The following is a 21,982-nucleotide window of genomic DNA, read 5'->3' as shown; positions in this document are numbered from 1 at the left end:
GCCAAATCCCATCAGAGAAGCTGCTGAAATTTGAATTCAGGTAATTGGGAATAGAAAATTGGTCTTTTTAATAGTCGACATGAATCTATCACTGATCATTAAAAACCATCTGTCTCGTTAATGAGCTTCAAGGAAGAAAATCTGTTGTCCTTCCCTGGTCTGGCTTGCATATGACTTCATACCCACAGCAGAGTGGTTGGTTCTTTACTGCCCTCTGAAATGGCCTAGCAAGCCACTCAGTTCAAGGCTACTTAAAGACAGTCAGCAAATGATGCTTGGGATCTATTAAAGAATAATTATACTTTAACAAATTGTATCTTCCAGAGTGAGAATGCGCGTCTGGCTTTGTGTGAGCATCCACAGTGGACACCTATAATTGTTATGCTGGGCTTGATCCAATGCAGCATCCCACCTGGACTAAAAGCTGAAATACTGAAGACGCTGGCAGCATTTGGCAAATCACCAGAGATTGCTGCTTCACTTTGGCAATCACTGGAATATACGCAGGTAGGTAACACTGAAAAAGTATTGAATTTGGGAATAACTCATCAAGGTGTTGAGAAGATCTGGGCTTCAACACTGAAGAGGCAGTGAATTTGAACTGAGACCATTTGTATTGTTTTCATCTTTCAGATGTTGCAGACAGTTAGAAGTCCGAGTCAGAGACAAGACACTGGAATTGAGGTAAGTAATCCATTATATAACAAAGACGAATGAAAAAGTAGTTTCTCAGGTTGAATCTTATAAGTTCCTGGGGCGACTTGAAAGGAAGGATTTTGGAAGGATGTTTTCTCTTGTAGGAGAATCTAGTATGAGGAGCCATTGTCTTGTAGGGTTACCCATTTAAAGCAAGATGTTTTTTTTTCCTTCGCCTCTATCTCTAAAAAGGCAGTGGAAATCGAGTTTTTTTTTTGAACAGAGGTAGATTTTTGATGAGCAAGCAGATAATCAAAGCATCTGTGAGAGGCGGAGCAGGTTGGAAAGGCTGAGTGGCCTCCAACTATCCCTGATTCAGATGCTATTGGGCTAGTTTTTTTTCCTCTCCTGGTCACAGCACACATGATTAAAATCTTTCAGCCAGTTGCTTGTGCAGATGCAGGGGAATCCGTGTCACAGGACTCTCCTGCTAATCGGATGCTGCCTGACCTGCTGTGCTTTTCCAGCGCCACACTTTTTGACCCATGTCACAGGCTGACCAGCATATCCACCACTAAATTAGGCAGTGATCTGTGAATCCTGCAAAGACTTCAGTTTGTGTGGATCAATTACTGCACTTGTACTTCGATTCTCATCATAGTGATTGGAATTGATCAGTAGGTGCCATTACGTCCCATTACAAAGTGCACATTATGTTGTTTCTTGTAAGTGTTTGGGAATTGTATTAGATTGTTTTGATGCCTGACCTTAATGTTCTTGGAAGATATGTGGGGCTTAGTTTTCAAATTGGGGCTGGGAGCACACCAAAATGATTTCATAAATGAGCCCCTGTGGAACTGCATCACTCGTCAGATATTACTTAGATATGTAATTGCACTAATTGGACCATAGGTCATTTTAGTGCCAAATTAGAGCCGAAAGCATTGCTAAGTATAAAAGTACCCAAACGATCAAATGAGAAGTAATATGCACAGTCTGGCGCAAAAAGAGGCACATCCTGATTTTCCTCTTTTATTTCTCCCCATGTTGAGCTGCTCAGCCTTGTGCTCACTTTCAAATTCACCCAGTGCCAGACTTAAAATTCTGTACTCACCCTCCCAGCCCATTAACAAACAGTTTAGAAGGCGCTTAACTGGAGTAATTGGATTTCTGACTCCTTCCCACCCTTGCTTTGAAAATTGAAGTCTCCTGGAATTTGGGATTCACTGCTTTCAGAGAACGTGATATTTAAATTACGTGCACCTATTGCTGATCCCTTCCGTAACTAAAACTTATGGGTTTTAATGTTGATTGCTGTGGTATCTCTTGTAAGAATTGTAGCGACATTTTGGATGATTAGTGTATGAAGTAAAAATAGATGATGCAACAATGATTTCGGACGAATTGTAAAATTGGCACAGAGGTTCAAAAGGTTCAAATGGTTTGGGGCTTTTACGTTGAGACTTAGGAGATAATTTTGAGTCATGTTGATTATGTGGAAACTAGTTAGAATTTACACTAAGTCTATTGTTTGTATTCAAAATTGGTCAGTGTGATAAATTGTTTATTCTTTAAACCACCGGAGATGTACAGATGTGATTGGCAGTGTGATGTAATTTTTTTAATGTATTACCAAATTGTAGAATCTCTCATCTGTGTCCTTGTCACCTCGGAACTGTGTGAATCCAATTCCCATCAAACCTGCTGTTTCCCAGCTGTAAAATTCAGGTCATTCAAAACTCTGCAGTCTGAATTGTGTGCAATAATAAATCTTCACATTCATTGGTATTGCTGAAGTGCCAGGCAATGACATGCATTTCTGACACAAGACAATGTAACCATCTCTCCTTGAAATTCAACACCATTATCATCACTGAATATCAGCCCTCCTCAAAAACACCAAAAACAAAATGACATCAAAATCATTATCATTAACCAGAATTTCAAGTGAACCAGACTAGCCACATAAGTATTGAGGATGTCATTGATTCTCTTCCAACTTTGCGTTTACCGAAAACTATGATCCTCTGACTGGCTTGTTATGCATCATTTCTTCCTTGTCCTGATCATTAGCAATAATATCTTGAATGATCTCGGCCCTATTCTTTGGAATGTGTACTCTGCAGCCTCTTGGTTTTGCTCTGCTCATTTAAGGTCTCCTTCAAATTAATCACTTTGATCACCATTGTGCTCAACCTTCCTAATATGTTTTTGCAGATCGTTATCTCATTTTTGTCAGATTTAGTTTTTGTGTAGCTGCTTGAGATTTTTTTTGTGTGACTGAAGATACCACCCCCTTAGATGCAAGTTTTTGTTTTTGCTTCATAATTGGCAAAAGAATGAAGTGAGTGTGAGTTATGATCTGGAGTGAACTACCTGGTAAGGGTGGGAATTTTCAAAAGGAAATTGGAAATACTCCTGAAAACAATAATTTGATGAAGTAATTGAGATGGGGTGTGGAAATAAGTCAATACATTGTCCCAAGATTCTGGACAGTTAATGAGGCATGTGATTGTCATCATGTTATATGATTTTAACTTTTTGAGTTTAATTTCAGATGGTCACATTCTCTCATTTTCTTTTCTCCTCAGGTGGAGTTGAATGAAATTGAATCTCGCAGTGAAGAGTATCCTCTCACCAGAGCATTTTGCTGTCTGATAAGTACGCTGGTCGAAAGTTCTTTCCCCACAAACCTTGGAGCAGGACTTCGTCCTCCAGGGTTTGACCCATATCTTCAGTTCCTTAGGGACTCTGTGTTTCTTCGCTTTCCAACCAGAGCGTATAGAAGAGCTGCAGAAAAAGTGAGAAATAGCCTCAGTTCTTTTAGAAGCAATATTGATTCTTTTTGTTTTATGTATGTTCTTCTACTGAACCCTGTATTGCAGCACAGCAGACATGGACTTTGTACAATTCTAATTCTTCGTATGTGTGATATTCCGCAGTGGGAGGTGGCTGAAGTTGTGCTTGAAGTTTTCCATAAGCTTTTGAGAGACTATGAACCCCGACCAGAAGATTTCACAGACCAAATGGTGGAGCTTCAAGGTAAATGATAGGTCCTGGATATTGCCGTCAAAGGTGTCACTCAGTGGGTTCAGGCTTCCAACTAGGAGAACTTTTGTTTGTTTGCCTACGTCAACTACTTCTAAAGTGACGTTTGACTTGGACATCCACCCTCCCTCCTCTCCCATTTTGTCAGTTTTATACTGATGAAGGTAAAGGAGTGGACCACCTCGCTGATACCCAGTATCAGCGTTCATATCAACATGTCAGAGTAGCTGCACTCAGAAGATCAGCTTTGTCTAAACTGAGATGATGTGACATTGTTTGCATTTTGTTCTTTGGCCTATGGTGGCAATGCGTGAGTGTAGCAACTTGATAAGAGTTAATGTTTAGTCAGGTACAGCTTACTGTTGTGCCATTCCCACGACAACCTGTTGGCATTACCAAATCCTGTTTCACATTGGACCAGGAGCCAGAACAAGACTTTTACCCCATATGTCTGTGTTTATTGAAATCACCAGCAAACAACTTCACGAAAGGAAATTCCGTACCAGATCCAAAATATGATGGAACCAAATTGACCACATTTAAGACACCTGCAGTAGTAACTGAATTATAGTTGTGTCTTGAAATCCATTCAGAGGTTAATCTGGTTCTTGTAATCTGTACAGCTACACAATATCCAATCCTGAAAGTCAATGGTGCAATGTTAAGATTAATTACTCTGCTTCTTGGATTCCTAGGAGAGATGGTGGTTGCATACAAGTCTCCAGGATACAACTTAATGTTTCATTTGCTGAATGACTCCCCAATGCTGGGCCTTTGTCTGAGTCTTTTGGAGGAAGGTGTCAAACTGCTGGACACCTATGCACCATTTCCTGGTAGGCAAAGAGAAATATCTTGTGTGCATGCACTCAGATCAGTTTGGTAGCCCACTGAGATGTGATAATTTATCTCCCCAACTACCAATAGTCTTTGCTTTAGACAGTTTTCCCCTCTTAGTCAATATTCTTTGCTCTTTCAATCTTTCTCCTTTCACCTTAAAAATATGCCCCCAAGTTTTGAACTCACCTACCCTGGGGAAAAGACTTCTGTTATTCACATTACTTAGTCCCCTCATGATTTTATAAACCGCTATAAGGTCACCCCATAATCTCTCAACACTCCAGTGAAATAAGTCCCATCTTATCCAGCCTTTCCTTACACCTTGAACCCTCCAGTCCTGGTACCATCCTTGTAAATCTTTTCTGCACCCTCTCCAATTTAATGATATCTTCCATGTGGCAGGGTGACCAAAACTGTACACAATACTCCAAAAGTGGCCTCACCAACATCCTGTATAACCACAACATAATGTCCCAACTTCTACATTCATTGGTCTGAGCAATGAAGGCAAGTGTGCTAAATGACTTCTTAAACACCTTGTCTACCTGTGATGTAAATTTAAAAGAATTATGTACCTGAACCCCTAGGTTTCTCTATTCTATAACAGCATCTCGGGCCCCACCATTAACTGTGTACATCCTGTCCTTGTTCATCTTTCCAAGATGCAGTAGTTCATATTTAGCTAAATTAAATTCCATCTGCCACTCGTCAGCCCATTGACCCAGTTGATCAAGATCCCTTGTAATCTTAGATGATTATCCTCTGTTCACTAAACTATCTAATTTTGGTATCATCTGCAAACTCATTAACTGTATTTCCAACATTCTCATTCAAATCACTTATATAAATTAGAAAGAGCCCTCCATCACCACCCCTGTCTCCACCATCAAACCAATTTTATATCCAATTGGCAAGCTCTCCCATGTGATCTAACTTTACTAGCGAGGGTACCATGCAGCACATTTTCAAAGGTCTTAGGTCTACTTCTCTGCCCCCATCTGTCACCTTGGTAAGGAGCGTTGCAGCAGGCCTGAGACATATGTTGGCATGAGAAGATAGTGTGTTGTAGAACTGGTAGGCAACTGGAAGGTCAGTGTCATTTTCAGACAGAGTATAGATACATGGGAAAGCGGTCATCCAATCTGTCTCGCTCTCGCTCTCTCTCGCGCGCGCTGTCTGTGTCTGTGTGTATATCTCTCTCTCACTTGCTATCTCTTTCTGTGTTTCTCTCCCCCACTCTCTTGCCCTTCTCCCTCTTTCTACATTTCCCCCCTTTCTCTCTTCTGCCCACACCCCCCACCGTCTCTTTCAACTCCCCCCTCTCTCTGTGAGTTCTGATAAAGGGTCACTTCGGCAAAGAGTCAAAATGTTAACTGTCTTTATGGTTTTAGAAGTTCTTTTGTTTTTATTGTTTTTGGAATATTGTTTCCATACTAATAGTTCAGTGACCACTTCCAAATGAGTGGACAGCTGTTGTGGCATTAATCAGCAACTTGAACTTGAATTTGCCCAGTGATGACTTAACATATTTAATCATCTTGAAATAAATACAGAAATTACAAGTGTTCTGCTTTGTGGTGTTACAGGATGGTTCGTATTGAACAGAAGTTTCTTCTCTAACATCTGATGAACTGTGAGCATCACCATGCTGGGCTGTCAGCTATACACGGCCTATTGCTGTGTCTATTCTTTAATACGGACTGTCTCACACTCGTGTTGCACTTTTGATTTGCTAGATTCTTATGCCTTAAAATATTGTGAGCTCTTGGATTTGGCTTTGATTTATGTTTTATTCTGTTCCTTCATTGATGTCAATCATCTGCAATTAATTCATATTAGCAGTCTGAGTTTCTGTTTATGATAGAACCTAGGGATTCAGTGCAGGGAATCCTGACGGACAGGATGTGCATGTGTTTGGAAAGGCAAGGACTGATTAGAGATCGTCAGCATGACTCTGCACATGGGAACTCATGTCTCACAAACTTGACTGAGTTTTTTTTTGAAGGAGTAATGAAGAGGATTGATGGGGACAGAGCAGTCGACGTGATCTATATGGACTTCATTAAGGGGTTCGACAAGTTTCCTCGTGGTAGACTGGTTAGCAAGGTTAGATCTCATGAATTACAGAGAGAGTTAGCTATTTGGACTCTTAACTGGCTTGAAGTTGGAAGCCAGAGAGTGATGATGGAGGTTTGCCTTTCAGACTGGAGGCCTGTGACCAGTGGAGTGCCACAAGGATAGGTACTGGGTCCACTGCTTTTTGTCATTTCCATCAATGACAATGGATGTGAACAGAGGATGTACAGTTAGTAAGTTTGGAGATGACACCAAAATTGGAGGTGTAGTGGTCAGCAAAGAAGGTTACCTCAGTACAACAGGATCTTGATCAGATGGGCCAATGGGCTGAGGAGTGGCAGATGGAGTTTAATTTAGATAAATGTGACATGCTGCATTTTGGAAAGGCAAATCAGAGCAGGACTTATGCACTTAACGGTAAGGCCTTGGGAAGTGTTGCTGAACAAAGAGACCTTGGAGTGCAGGTTCATAATTCCTTGAAAGTGGAGCTGCAGGTGGATAGGATAGTGAAAAAGGCATTTGGTATGCTTTCCTTCATTGGTCAGTGCACTGAGTACAGGAGTTGGGAGGTCATGTTGCAGCTGTACAGAACTTGGTTCGGTCACTTTTGGAATATTACGTGCAATTTTGGTCTCCCTCCTGGTGGAAAGATGTTGTGAAACTTGAAAGGGTTCAGACAAGATTTACAAGGATGTTGTCAGGGTTGGGGCTATAGGGAGAGGCTGAATTGGCTGGGGCTGTTTTCCCTGGAGCATGGGAGGCTGAGGGATGTCCTCATAGAGGTTTATAAAATAATGAGCAGCATGGATAGGATAAATAGACAAAATCTTTTCCCTAAGTTGGGGGTGTCCAGAGCGAGAGGGCATAGGTTTAGGGTGAGAGGGGAAAGATTTAAAAGGGATCTAAGGGACAACGTTTTCATGCAGAGGATGGTGCATGTATGGAATGAGCTGCCAGAGGAAGTAGTGGAGTTTGGTACGATGACAGCGTTTAAAAGGCGTCTGGATGGGTAGATGAACAGGAAGGATTCGGAGGGATTTGGGCCAAGTGCTGGCAAATAGGACTAGATTAGGTAAGGAGAACTGGTTGGAATGGACGAGTTGGACCGAAGGTTCCATGCTGTACATCTCTATGACAAAATGTATTAGGAGTTTAGTTCTCAAAGCAACTGTACTGTGGAATGTTATTAATTACAGACCATATTCTGCTGATGCCTCAGGTAAAAAGCACTTGGAGAAAGCAGTGGAATATTCCCTGGGCCTTTTGGAGCTGGCCCTGCAGAAGGAGAACCAGTTCATGGATTGGCTGAGAGAAAGCCATTCCTCTGTCATAGCCACACCCCTTGAACAGTTGCTTCAAGGTATCAACCCACGCACCAAAAAGGCTGACCATGTAGTCAATATTGCTCGGTAAGTTACCATGCCTCTGATTTTGGTATCATAAATTTCTATATGTACTTTTAATAATGTGAAAACTCAGTTAAAATCTGACTTCTCACTGCAGCTATACCAATTATATAACCGCGTGCAAGTGTTTGCGCAATGCGAATTCCTGGTTATGAACTTAAATTGATTTGAAGTGTTTTTAGGCACTGCTTGACCTGCTAAGTATTTTTTACTTTTAAAAGTATGTTTTGCAGCATTAATTATTTTGAAGTAATTGCTCATGTCAAAATCAAACACTTCACATTTTGTCAAGCACTTCACAGCTAACTAATATTGTGAAGTGTTTCTGAGACATTGCAATTTGACAAGATTATTTATAAATTCAAGTACAGGGTATTCACTATAGGATACTTTCTCTCACCCCACATATGTAGGTTATTTTGCAAGGTAAATGTTGGGCTAGTACTCCAGAGTAAATCTTTTGAGTAATCAGCCTTGCGTATTATCAGGGAACCTTTTGTTTTAAGCTGCTGAATGCACTGCTGGGCAGTGTGATAGAGGCAAGTTCAATCGAAGGAATGGGAAAAAGGCAGGAGAACAACACTCAATCATGATGATCATTTGGAAAGCCAGTGCAGACAAGATAGAGTGGAATAATTCTGAGATTGATTTGGAAGTGTGTCGCTTTTTGTGCAAACTTTTTTTGTCCTTTTAAACAGCCTTCTTAACAAGTCTTCCAACTTCACATACGTTCCCAGATCTCTCTCTTCATGTATCCTTTTAACATTGTCCGTTTTAGTTCATTGCTTGTCCTTATTCTTCTTTTGGCACAGAAAGAGGCCATTTGCCAGCCTACTGCAGAAGCAACTTATCGGCCTCATTCCACCGTTTTAAATTCTCCCCTGTACCCCTGCAAATGCATTCTCTCCAGATAAATTTTTCAATTCCATTTTGAAAGCCACTATTGAATCTGTCGCACTCTCAAGCAGAACATTGGAGATCTGAATTGCTTTCTGTTGCCTTTGTTTCTTTTACCATTCACTTTAAATGGGTGTACTTTGGTTTTGATCTTTGTGCCACTGGGGTTCGGTGTCTCCCTGTCTGCTGTCCAGTGCCCTGTTGTTTTTAATACCTTTGTCAAATTTCCTTTCAGTTTTCTCTGCTTTAAGCGGCAAAAGTCCAACTTCTTGACTCTTGCCTTTCCAACTGAAATCCCTCATGCAATGTATCCAGTCCAGTTGTCACCAAACTTTCGCAGCATGGTGGTTCAGTGGTTAGCACTGCTGCCTCACATCACCAGGGAGCTGGGTTCAATTCTACTGTCTGTCTATGTGGAGTTTGCACTTTCTCCCCACTTCTCTCTGGCTTTGCTTTGTTTGTCCATGTCCTGTTGAAGCAGCATCCAAGAAGCAGCGAAATCTACGTTTCGGGCAAAAGCTCTTCATCCGGAAAGGCTTTTGCCTGAAATGTCGATTTCACTGCTCCTGGGATGCTGCCTGAACTGCTGTGCTCTTCCAGCACCACTAATCCAGAATCTGGTTTCCAGCATCTGCAGTCATTGTTTTTACCTATGTCCTGTTGAAGTCTGTCATTCTCTTCATTGTTACCATACTGTCAAATTTTATTAAAGCTGCAACTTTTGTAATTGTCCACTGGTCAATGTACATAGAACAGGAAAAGTTGTGGTCCTTGTGTCATTCCCTTGAGGAATCCACCAATACCTTCCTCAAGATTGTAAGAAAAAAAGTTAATGTCTTTTCTTTTGCTTTGTACCATTCAGTTACCTTTGTATTAATGCTGACATTGTCTCTTCTCCACGGCCTTTAACTTTACTTCATAGACTGCTATGTGATACTTCTATTGAATTTCTTCATTTGCCTGCATTGCCTTCAGCACTTTAATCTCATCAAAAAATGCAGTTATGTTGATTAAATACTATTTGCCCTCAATAAACTGACATTGACCTGCTTTAAATAATTCTTATTTGTCCCGATAATTATTTATTTTGTTGCAGATTATCGTTCTTGTAGTTTTCCCAGCACTGGGGTTAACCTGACTTGCCTGTAGTGCCTGAGCTTGGCCTAACTTTTTTTTGAATAAGGATGTGACATTCAGTTCCAATTTTCTGGCAATGTCCCTATATCATTCACTGTGATATATCTTGCTTCGTTAATGTTATGTATTTTAATATATGATGAGGACCTGCATTCCAAAATTGCTGCATTGACTGTAACATTCTGAATTAGGTAAAAACAGTAACATTCTGAGTTTATGAAGACAAAATGCAAGTCTTTATTCTAGGATCTCATTCTGATGCATAGTGTGTCACTGCAATCGGGAATTAGTAAGTTAAACATGGTACCATTATAGCGTTTGGGACTCAGATTTTTATACTCAATGTTCAAGATTTAAAATGGGGGAGCAACGGTCAAGTATCCAAATTTTCTGCTGAACTAAAGTGTGATGGGAATGCCAGCAGTGAAGAGGTTGCATGGAGAGATCGATGAATACAATGCTGGGAAATGTATTTACCCATTTTGATTGATTGGAAAATTATTTTTCAAAACAGTTTTTAAAATGAAACTGGAGGAGGTCAAATGCAAGAGGAAAGTATATTGTAAATGGTCAGACTCTTATGAGCATTGATATACAGACAACTTCTGGAGTCCAAGTCAATTGCCTCCTGAATATGAAAGAAGATATACATCATTCTTGCCTTCATCGGTCAAGGCATTGAATATAACAGTTGGCAAGTCATGTTGTAGCTGGATAAAACTTTGATCAGGCCAATTTGGAATATTGTACACAGTTCCATTCCCCTACGGTGGGAAGGATGTGCTGGCTTTGGAGAGGGTGCGTTCAATTAGGTAAATAAATCTGCAGTAAGAAGCTAGTCTGAGTAATGGTGTGAATGTAATTAGCAATTACTGCAGAAAACTCATCTGGTTTGCTAACGTCCTTTGAGGAAAGAAACCTGACTTGGTCTGACTGACACTTGACTCTGACCCATGTCAATGAGGTTGACTCTTAACTGCCTTCTGGAATGAATTAGCAAGCCACTCAGTTGTATAGGGATGGGCAATAAATGCTGGCCTTGCCAGTGATGTCTAAATCCCATTTAATGAATGAAAGTAGAGGGTAGCCTGAACACGTGCCTTCAAATTGAACATAACTTCATTTGTTTTTAAGTATAAACCTCTCAAAATAAATCCCAGTACACTATAATTGCTTTGTTAACTGGCATTACTGCTTTTAATTTCACAATATATTTGTGTGTATATATAACAGAGCTGCATCGCTCCTGCAGAATAGACCTCAATCTGATATTTTGTATATTTCTGGATTACATATAGTATTTACATCATAGCCCATTCCTACCTATCCACTATACTTGTCAAAAGTATGGACAATGGACAGAAAACACCTCTTACCCCTTAAGAAACATCACCAGTGATACTTCTCAAAATTCTGCAAACACGCTGGCAGGAAAGATGGACCAGTGTCGGGTTCCTCTCTCAGGATAGATGCTCCAGTGTCCTGGTCCTCTCTCAGGACAGACGCTCCAGTATCAGGGTCCTCTCTCAGGACAGATGCTCCAGTATCAGGGTCCTCTCTCAGGACAGACGCTCCAGTATCAGGGTCCTCTCTCAGGATAGATGCTCCAGTATCAGGGTCCTCTCACAGAATAGATGCTCCAGTGTCATGGTCCTCTCTCAGGACAGACGCTCCAGTATCAGGGTCCTCTCTCAGGATAGATGCTCCAGTATCAGGGTCCTCTCTCAGGACAGGCGCTCCAGTATCAGGGTCCTCTCTCAGGACAGGCGCTCCACTATCAGGGTCCTCTCTCAGGATAGATGCTCCAGTATCGGGGACCTCTCTCAGGATGGACGCTCCAGTATCAGGGACCTCTCTCAGGATGGACGCTCCAGTATCAGGGACCTCTCTCAGGATGGACGCTCCAGTATCAGGGACCTCTCTCAGGATAGACACTCCAATATCGGCGTCCTCTCTCAGGACAGGCGCTCCAGTATCAGGGTCCTCTCTCAGGACAGACGCTCCACTATCAGGGACCTCTTTCAGGATGGACGCTGCAGTATCAGGGACCACTCTCAGGATGGAAGCTCCAGTATCGGGGACCTCTCTCAGGATAGACGCTCCAGTATCGGGGTCCTCTCTCAGGATAGACTCTCCAGTATCAGGGTCCTCTCTCAGGACAGACGCTCCAGTATCAGGGTCCTCCCTCAGGACAGACGCTCCAGTATCAGGGTCCTCTCTCAGGATAGATGCTCCAGTATCAGGGTCCTCTCTCAGGATAGATGCTCCAGTATCAGGGTCCTCTCTCAGGACAGGCGCTCCAGTATCAGGGTCCTCTCTCAGGACAGGCGCTCCAGTATCAGGGTCCTCTCTCAGGACAGACGCTCCACTATCAGGGTCCTCTCTCAGGATAGATGCTCCAGTATCGGGGACCTCTCTCAGGATGGACGCTCCAGTATCAGGGACCTCTCTCAGGATGGACGCTCCAGTATCAGGGACCTCTCTCAGGATGGACGCTCCAGTATCAGGGACCTCTCTCAGGATAGACACTCCAATATCGGCGTCCTCTCTCAGGACAGGCGCTCCAGTATCAGGGTCCTCTCTCAGGACAGACGCTCCACTATCAGGGACCTCTCACAGAATAGATGCTCCAGTGTCATGGTCCTCTCTCAGGACAGACGCTCCAGTATCAGGGTCCTCTCTCAGGATAGATGCTCCAGTATCAGGGTCCTCTCTCAGGACAGGCGCTCCAGTATCAGGGTCCTCTCTCAGGACAGGCGCTCCACTATCAGGGTCCTCTCTCAGGATAGATGCTCCAGTATCGGGGACCTCTCTCAGGATGGACGCTCCAGTATCAGGGACCTCTCTCAGGATGGACGCTCCAGTATCAGGGTCCTCTCTCAGGATGGACGCTCCAGTATCAGGGACCTCTCTCAGGATAGACGCTCCAGTATCAGGGTCCTCTCTTAGGATGGACGCTCCAGTATCGGGATCCTCTCTCAGGATAGATGCTCCAGTGTCATGGTCCTTTCTCAGGACAGACGCTTCAGGGTCATGGTCCCCTCTCAGGATAGATGCTCCAGTATCAGGGTCCTCTCTCAGGATGGACGCTCCAGGATCAGGGTCCTCTCTCAGCACAGACGCTCCAGTATCAGGGTCCTCTCTCAGGATAGACGCTCCAGTATCAGGGTCCTCTCTCAGGATAGACGCTCCAGTATCAGGGTCCTCTCTCAGGATAGAAGCTCCAGTATCAGGGTCCTCTCTCAGGATAGACGCTCCAGTATCAGGATCCTCTCTCAGGATAGATGCTCCAGGGTCAGGGTCCCATCTCAGGACCGATGCTCCAGTACCAGGGTCCTCTCTCAGGATAGAATCTCCAGTATAAGGGTCCTCTCTCAGGCGAACACCCTGCCATTTAAGACACTGATCACAGTTAAGCAATGCCTTACCTGAGCCACTCTGTCCAAATGTCTGACACATGAATTTGACACCAAGCTCACCACTTGGAGCTCCATCATGATGAGTGGTTATTGGGACAACAGACAAAAACATCTTCAAATCCTCCCTGCGGAAATGCACAATCCCCACACACTCTCGGGAATCTTGTGCCTGAGAATATACAACTGTCTCGAGTGTCTGTGACAGGCCCATGTGGAGAACAGATGAAAACAACGGAAAGAGCAAAATCCTGAGCATCTTCTCCCCTTCAAACACCACCCCTCCGCCTCTTGCAGGTTGTGTGGATCCAGTCTTGGGCTGTTCAGTTAGCTCAGGACACATTACTCATCACTGGAAAGTAGACAAGGTCGAAATTGCCCTGCAAGCTTGTGATTTCAAATAAACCTGTTGGACTAGAACCTCGTATCATGTGACTTCTGATTTTGTCCACCCCAGTCCAACACTGGCACCTTCACATCATGGAAGATAGACGTCCTTAATCCCAGGAGATTTGTTAAGGAGGAGGAGTAGAAGATGCATCACTGTATGCATCTAGTGCAATTCTGTGTGACCGACAAGATCTCTGTGATGTATGGTACCTTGGTGTACTCTGCAGGATCTTGATATGATCTCAGTACTGCAGTGTGAACACAGGATCTCAATTTGATCCTGTGGGATCCTAGTGTGATCTACAGAATCTCAGTGACCTACAAGACCTCTGTGTGATCGAGAAGAGCTCAGTGTGCATTGCAGGACTCTGGTGTGATCTCTGGGAACTTGTGTGATCAATGTTATCTTGGTGACTACGGTGTGATCAATGGGATCTCTGTGTGACCTATGGGACTTCGATGTGACCTACAGGCTCTTGATTGATCGACTGAAAGTCAGTGTGATCGATGTGAACTCAACATGATCTGTATAAGCACAGAATGATCTGTAGGACCTTGTGGTGATATATAGTAGCTTGTTGTGTTCTCTCGCCTGTGGTGCTCTGACAGGAGGTGGCTGTGATCGGGACAACCTCATTATGTTGAATGTAATCTGTGCTGTCGGTGAAGGTGGATTCTCATCCCTCAGATACTTCCCATTTTCAGAAAGTGGGATGTGCAGGGAGTTGTTACTACACATTCAACTACAATCTCGATCAAAAGACCAGATCATCCCTGGAAACAGAATTATAACTTAATCATATAGAGACCAAAGCTGCACTCAGAAATATTCAAAAGAAATTCTGTCTAAATGGGAAGTACGCAGTCTGAGACATCAAGGGGTCATGTGTGACAATGGGAGGAACAGTGATGTAGTGCTGTTGTCACTGGGCTAGTAATCCAATGGCCAGTGTTCTGGGACATGGTTTTGATGGAATTTAATTCAGTGAATTATCAGAACACAGGTCTATTCTCTCGTGTGAGAGAGAGAGATAGAGAGAGAGACATTAACCTGAGGGTCATACAGTTATACAGCATGGAAATAGACCCTGTGGACTAACTTGTCCATGTCAACAGATATCCTCAATTAATCTAGTCCCCTTTGCCAGCATTTGGCCCATATCCCTCCGAACCCTTCCAAACTTTGTATCCATCCAAATGGCTTTTAAATATAATTAAATGAGCCTCGATCACTTCCTCTGGCAACTCATTCCATACATGTATCACCCTCAGCGTGGAAGAGTGGCATCTTAGGTTCCCTTTTAAATCTTTCCACTCTTACCTTAAAACTATGTCCTCTAGTTTTAGACTCGGCTCCCCTGGGGGAAAAGCTTTAGCTATTCACCCTATTTGTGCCCCTCATGATTTTATAAACTTCTGTAAGCTCACCTCTCAGCCTCCTACACTCCGGAAATGAGTCCCAACTTAGTCAGCCTCTCCCTGTAGCTCAAACCCTCCTAACCTGACAACGTCCTTATAAATCTTTTCCGAACCCTTTCAAGCTTTACAACAGCCTTCTTATTGGAGGGAGACCAGAATTGCACACAGTATCCAAAAGTGGCCTAATCAATGTCCTGTACAGCCTCAAAATGACCTCCCAACACCGATACTCAATGCAGTGACCAATAAAGGCAAGTACACTAAATTCCTCCTTCATTTGTGACACTACTTTGAAGGAACCTGAATGCCAAGGTCTCTTTGTTCAGTAACACTTCCCAGGACCTTACCATTAAGTGTACAAGTCTTGCCCTGATTTGCCTTTCCAAAATACAGCACCTCACATTTATCTAAACGAAACTCCATCTGCCACTCCTCAGCCGAACGGATCAAGATCTCTTTGTACTCGGAGGTACCTTTTACTGTCCACCACACCTCCAATTTTGGTGTGGATCCAGCACCAATCCTTGTTGCACACCACTGATCACAGGCATCCAATCTGAAAAGTCAGTTCTGTAATCAAATGGCTATTTCTCCCTGTATTCCATCTCATCTAACTTTGCTAACCAGTCTACTATGAGGAACCTTATCAAATGCCTTACTAAAGTCCACATCGGTCACATCAACTGCTCTGCCTTCATCAATCCTCTCTGTTACTTTTACAAAAAACTCAATCAAGTTGGTGAGACACTATTGCTCATGCACAAAGCCATGCTGACTATCCTTTATCAGTCTTTGCCTTTCCAGATACATGTAAATCCTGCTCCTCTGGATTCCCTTCAACAACTTTCCCACCTCCGATGTCATGGTTCCCTGGCTATTCCTTACCACCTTTTCTTAAATAGTTGGTACCACGTTAGCTAATTTCCAGTCACCATGTCTCCAGCGATGGAAGAGGTTGGGACTGAGAATTCTTCACGCTAAATACAGCGGAGATTTGAAGCCACACCAGTGGCAGTACTCTGCATTAGCAAACCAGTATCCAGCATACTGAGCTAACTAATTGAGTATAAGAGTTGGGAGGACATGTTGCAGCTGTATAGGACATTGGTTAAGTCACTTTTGGAATATTGTGTGCACTTCTGGTCTCGATCCGATACGAAGGATGTTGTGAAACTTGAAAGGGTTCAAAAAAGATAATCAAGAATGTTGCCAGGGTTGGAGGGTTTGAGCTATAGGGAGATGCTGAATAGGCTGGGGCTCATGAGGGGCATGGATAAAGTATAAAGACAAGGTCTTTTCCTTGGGGTGGAGGAGTCCAGAACTAGAGGGCATAGATTTAGGGTGAGAGGGGAAAGATATAAAAGGGACCTAAAGGGCAACTTCTTCAAGAAGTGCATGTATGGAATGAGCTGCTAGGGGAAATGGTGGAGATTTGTACAATTACCAGACTGGATACCAAAAAGGCATCTGCATGGAATAGAAAGAAAGAAAGAAAGAAAACATGAAAGAATTTAGAGGGATATGGGCCAAATACTATCAAATGGGACTAGATTAATTTAGGATATTTGGTGAGCATGGATGAGTTGGATCAAAGGGTATGTTTCCATGCTGGATATCTTTATGACTCTGTGATGACGATTAAAAGATTGTGGCTCGTGCCTCTGTAATTTCTACCCTCTGTCCCCTCCGTTTTCACAGATGTACCTGATAAGGTTCTGGTGTTTTAACAACATAAGTTGACCCAACTTTTCATTTCATCCTGTTCAACAATTTTTAGTGTCTCAGCTATTTAAACTTTCACTTTGACTTTGACTTTGAGAGTGTCTTCTCTTGTAAAGGCAAGTACGAAGCATTCCTTTAGTATGTCTGCCTGCCTCTGTAAATCCCAATTTGGTTTCTGGTTGGCTCCCCAATTCTGGTCTCCTTCCTCTTGGAAGCATATTGTGAAACTTGAAAGGGTTATGAAACGATTTACAAGGATGTTGCCAGGGTTGGAGGATTTGAGCTACAGGGAGAGGTTGAATAGGCTGGGGCTGTTTTCCCTGGAGCATCGGAGGCTGAGGGGTGACCTTATAGAGGTTTATAAAATCATGACTGGCATGGATAGGATAAATAGACAAATCTTTTCCCTGGGGTACGGGAGTCCAGAACTAGAGGGCAGAGGTTTAGGGTGAGAGGGGAAAGATATAAAAGACCTGAGGGGCAATGTTTTCATGCAGAGGGTGTTTTGTACATGGAATGAGCTGCCAGAGGAAGTGGTGGAGGCTGTACAATTGCAACATTTAAAAGGCATTTGGATGGGTATGTGAATATGAAGGTTTTGGAGGGATATAGGCCAAGTGCTGGCAGGTGAGACTGGATTGGGTTGGGATATCTGGTCGGCATGGACAAGTTGGACCGGAGGGTCTGTGTCTGTGCTGTACAGCTCTATGACTGTCCTCCATTTACTACTGTTTTGCTTTTTACATGCTGACAGGAACTCTTGGATTTGTGTTCAGGTTTGCTGCTACTTTGTTCTCATGCCACTTTTGCCCCTCTTAATTTATTTTTTCAGTCTGTATCACAACTTTCTGTATTTCTGTGCTTCTTATTTATATCATCAATTTACATCCTTTTTCTGCTCTTTCATATTCTGCATTTCTTTTGACATCCAACAAATTACAGTGCTCCCGCCTTCTTCTCTTCCTCATCATTCAAATGGTTTATCCTCGTCTCTCACTCGTTGCTCTTGGCCTTTTTCTCCCAACAGCTCAGCTTGGGCTTTTTCTTGCTCTTTCTTTAAGCATGCAATAAGCTCATCTCTCTGAACTTACTTTTGCTGAGCCACCTCAAATGTTTCCTTCCAAGATGCGATGGTCTCACGAATCCTTGCGTCTTCCTTCTCTTTCTCCTCGACCTTCCACAGGGCATCAGAAAGCTCACACTGCAGCGTGCTGCATCTTTCCACCTGTTCGTTCATGGTCTGTTTCGTTTGAGCTCCAACCACTCCTTTCTTCCCTTTATGCAATAAGTCCCGTTTCAAATCCTGCACGAGAACATTGGACGCCAGAAGATGGGGAAGGAAATCTGCTGGTTACCATATATTGGCTTTCATCAACCTACACACCAAATCCTTCCATGTTGAACATCACATGGAGAAAGCACGGTGTGTAAGCAAGGGCACAGAATATGCTGTGTTGGGGATGTCCATCAGGAGGTTGTCAGTCACACAACTGCTGAGTGAGCTGGTGGAGTCCTGCAGGATGCTACTTCTGAACAGAGCCTGAAGGTGGCAGGCCAATGTGAAGGAAAATATATTGGATTCTCATTGTTAGCATTGCTACCTGTCGCAGGTGCATTTGCACATGGCTGTATTAGTGAGAGTGATCACAAATAGTCCTTCTGGAATAAAAGACCTGTCTACACTGAGGAAAAGCTCCATCCTGTTGTGCTGAATTATATGCATTTAAACAAACAAGTACTCTAAGCCATCATCTCGGAATTGTATTCAAACACAACCGGTAATGTCTTCACCCTAGTAGCCTACATCGCAGGATTATATCTACAAAAAATAGATGCAGCATGTGATAGTTCTTTCAAAACTCTTCAGTCTTGCCGTCACCTGTCATGAATTAAACAGCCAATTGGAGGCCGTTGGTCCACAGATCCCCATTCTCCATGCTTGCAGCAGCAACCATCATTTCAATTCAAAAGTCAAGGTTGAAGCATTTTTATTCCATAATCAGTCAGACATGCTGAGGAGATGATCCATCTTGGTCACCTTCCGAGGCCCGCACCATCACAGATTTCGGTCTTAAGCCTGCATTCACTCCGTGGGATGTAGAATGAATAAAGAAATGTGTGTTTATGTTTTTAAAACCTCCTACATGGCTATTGTATGTTAATTATTTCTGTTCAATTCTGTTCCCTTTGACGTCCCTCTTACTATTTGGTTTTTTTGAATGTTGCATTAAGGATTCTTCTATCTCTCATACTTTCTCCTCCTGTTCCACAGATACTTGAGCCATGGAAACACCAACCCTGACCTGGCATTTGAAAGTGCCAAGATTCTTTGCTACATCTCGCGCTATCCAAACATCCAGGTGAAGCTCGTCGGAGACTTCACTCAGGATCAGGTGAGTTGTACAACCTTGTGACAATCTTTTTAAAAACCCAAGCCATGTACAGCTGGAGACTCCCCATGAGTTTCACACATTGTCCCTGCATGTGTATTGCCACAGTCTGATAGCTGTGTCTGTTTTAAATTGTGAATTCATGCTAAAACTGCAGAGTACAATGAGTACTTTGCCTTTTGTACTTGGGCATAAAATAATTGAGGCCGACGAGATAATTGTTCCTGCTGCCTGCTTACTTCCATCAGTTCAGTTTCAATTGGGTAAATTACAGTAAAACAATCTATATCATGCAGTGGTTTCCTTAAATTGTCAGTTTCACTTCAGTGAAAATATAAGATGGCTTGTTTGGAAGAATATTACAGTAATGTGGTAGTTGGCACAATTTTAAAACTGGGTTACTTAAAGCACTGCAGGGAAACCTTTACTTTGTACCTAATCCCTCATGTTGTACGTAACAAGTACTGTGCCTAAATTAAGTGTGTTGTATTAGAAATTGCGGAGAGTTTTACACTGCATCTTTACCAATATGGTGCTTCCCCAGTACTGTCCGATCTTCCATCCAATATAAACTTGTTCTCATCCAAAATTCTAGTCAGTTTTAACCTCTTCGACCAAGAGCTGTGTGGCTGGCATTCACGTGCCCTCTTGATGGCATTAATTTGCAGGTTTTCTGCTTGGGAAACTCTCTTCATGAGAGAGCACATGATAGTTTCAGACCTCTTCTGCCAGTTGGAGGAAGAATCTTATTGCTTCACCACTCATGATTGCAGAAATGCCCTTGATGACTGCTGCCTATATTTCCCCCATTCTCAACATTACACAACTCTCCTGTATTCGTTTCGATCTACATCCATAATCACAAGGTCAAAACCATTTTGCAGTTTGGTGGGGTGGGAGCGGCTGGCATACCAACAGAAGATACTTGGCAACCACTTGCTGCAGCTCCCCAAAAACTGCAACCATTTCACTCAATTTCCCAAAATTGTAACTACCAAATTTGTTCCCTGGAGTTTCAGAAAAAAATTTTACAATGCTAGACCCTGCTAAGTGGATAATTCCTGGAATATTACAGGGGAAATGAATATCCTGATGTGGCGACGACTGTCTTGATTCCCTGCAAGAAGAATGCCCTGGAGGATTGTGATAGACAGCGGAGAAAATTGACTTCAGGCAATTGAACTGAAAGAGCAGAAACCCTTGGGCTGCTTGGGAGCAGCAGAGCATCGACCACATTAGCAGCCCAGCACCTGCACTAATTCCATCACTTAACAGCATTAAATAAACTCCGATACCAAACAAAAGGGAAGATAACTAATTGCTAAAGCAGTACTAATGAAATCTGTCAAGGCTGCCCCAGGGACTTCTCAAGTCCCTCACGAGCGACTGGACATGCCCTGATGGATGTCAGGTCAGGCAAAGCAGCAGGGGTCAATGCAACTTGCACAGAATCCCTGAAGAACTTTGGGTAAGTGGCAAGCAAAGTGGTTCCTCAACATCCACAGCACAGACAACGTTCCCAGTGTGTGGTGTCCATCCGAAATAATGGCTTTTGCTAAGTCAGGCAAACCATATGTTAACTCAATAGCTATTGTCCCATTCCATGCAGTCAATAATCTAAAGCCATCATGTGGAAGTGCTGGTGTTGGACTGGGGTGAACAAAGTCAGAAGTCACAGGACAGAGGTTTAATTGAAATCACAAGGGCGTGGCTTATTTGTAAGGTGGCATCACCTCCGGTGTGATAAGGAGCCCCACAAAGCCTCCCACCTAACTGACTGTGTCTTACCTTGGAACTGATGAACTGTGCACATGAGAGGCAGGTTTTCATTGTGACCACAAGTGCTGTAGACCTACAAAAATATGAACAGTGAAGTGAGTTGGCCCCTAGTTCTAGATTCTCCCACACGAGGAAACATCCTTTCAGTATCCACCCAATCATGTCCCCTCAAGATCTTATCCTAATATTTTGAGGCTAGTTTCCAGAGGGCAGGTATTGCCTGTGTTGACTTATTCTTTACCCGTGACAGTGTAATGCTCAGACATGCTGCTGAACTCTTCAAAATTTGCTGGATGAAACCCGAACAACTAAGTAACTCCATGATTCCCAAATGTGTGAACCTTCCTACACAAAACCAGCAGCTGACTGACTTCTCAACCCATGTTACCCAATCCCAAAGGAACCAGTCCTTGAGTATATGTACCAGAGACTTTTCTTCAATAGAGTCACACCTCATATGCTGACGACTTGCTCGGATTTCAGAGCATCGAGAAAACTCTGGTGGATGATGCAATTTCTCTGGAAATCGTCTCCAGAAAATGGAGACTTCAACCTCCACCTGAACAAAGCAAAGGCCAAGGAGACAAATTTCATGTCCTGTCAAGTGCAGATCACGCCACTTACCTATGCCCCAATGCCACATAATAGGCATCATTTTAAACGGGTCAAGACGAGAATGTGATGGTTACCAGCTGGGCAGAAGAGCTGACACACTATTGGCTGTTTCATACACCCTTGTCTGGCTGACTGCAGTGCACTGCTGCCCAACTTGGCCCAGAAGCCACCACATAAACGTGATAGACATCCAGCTTTAGGAAACCACAATATT

General features: G+C 43.1%; 1 protein-coding gene across 2 annotated transcripts in view; it reads left to right on the top strand.

The window, feature by feature from the left end:
- Positions 1 to 21,982, top strand: part of nup205 (nucleoporin 205) — a 110,350-nt gene that overhangs the window by 36,462 nt on the left and 51,906 nt on the right. For both annotated transcript variants that reach the window (XR_015760504.1, XM_043708929.2), the window contains exons 13-19: positions 325 to 507; positions 634 to 684; positions 3,228 to 3,437; positions 3,579 to 3,678; positions 4,380 to 4,517; positions 7,817 to 8,006; positions 19,257 to 19,377. Coding sequence is in view for 1 of the 2 variants with exons in the window: in XM_043708929.2 (XP_043564864.1) it covers positions 325 to 507; positions 634 to 684; positions 3,228 to 3,437; positions 3,579 to 3,678; positions 4,380 to 4,517; positions 7,817 to 8,006; positions 19,257 to 19,377 (993 nt within the window). In the remaining variant the exon portion in view is untranslated. The remainder of the gene's footprint in view (positions 1 to 324; positions 508 to 633; positions 685 to 3,227; positions 3,438 to 3,578; positions 3,679 to 4,379; positions 4,518 to 7,816; positions 8,007 to 19,256; positions 19,378 to 21,982) is intronic.

This window comes from Chiloscyllium plagiosum, unplaced genomic scaffold, assembly GCF_037043375.1.
Source record: "Chiloscyllium plagiosum isolate Xiang-an unplaced genomic scaffold, Cpla_swu_hap1 HiC_scaffold_19, whole genome shotgun sequence".
In the NCBI taxonomy this organism is placed as follows: Eukaryota; Metazoa; Chordata; class Chondrichthyes; order Orectolobiformes; family Hemiscylliidae; genus Chiloscyllium; species Chiloscyllium plagiosum.
This window is presented reverse-complemented; position numbering and strand designations above follow the sequence as displayed.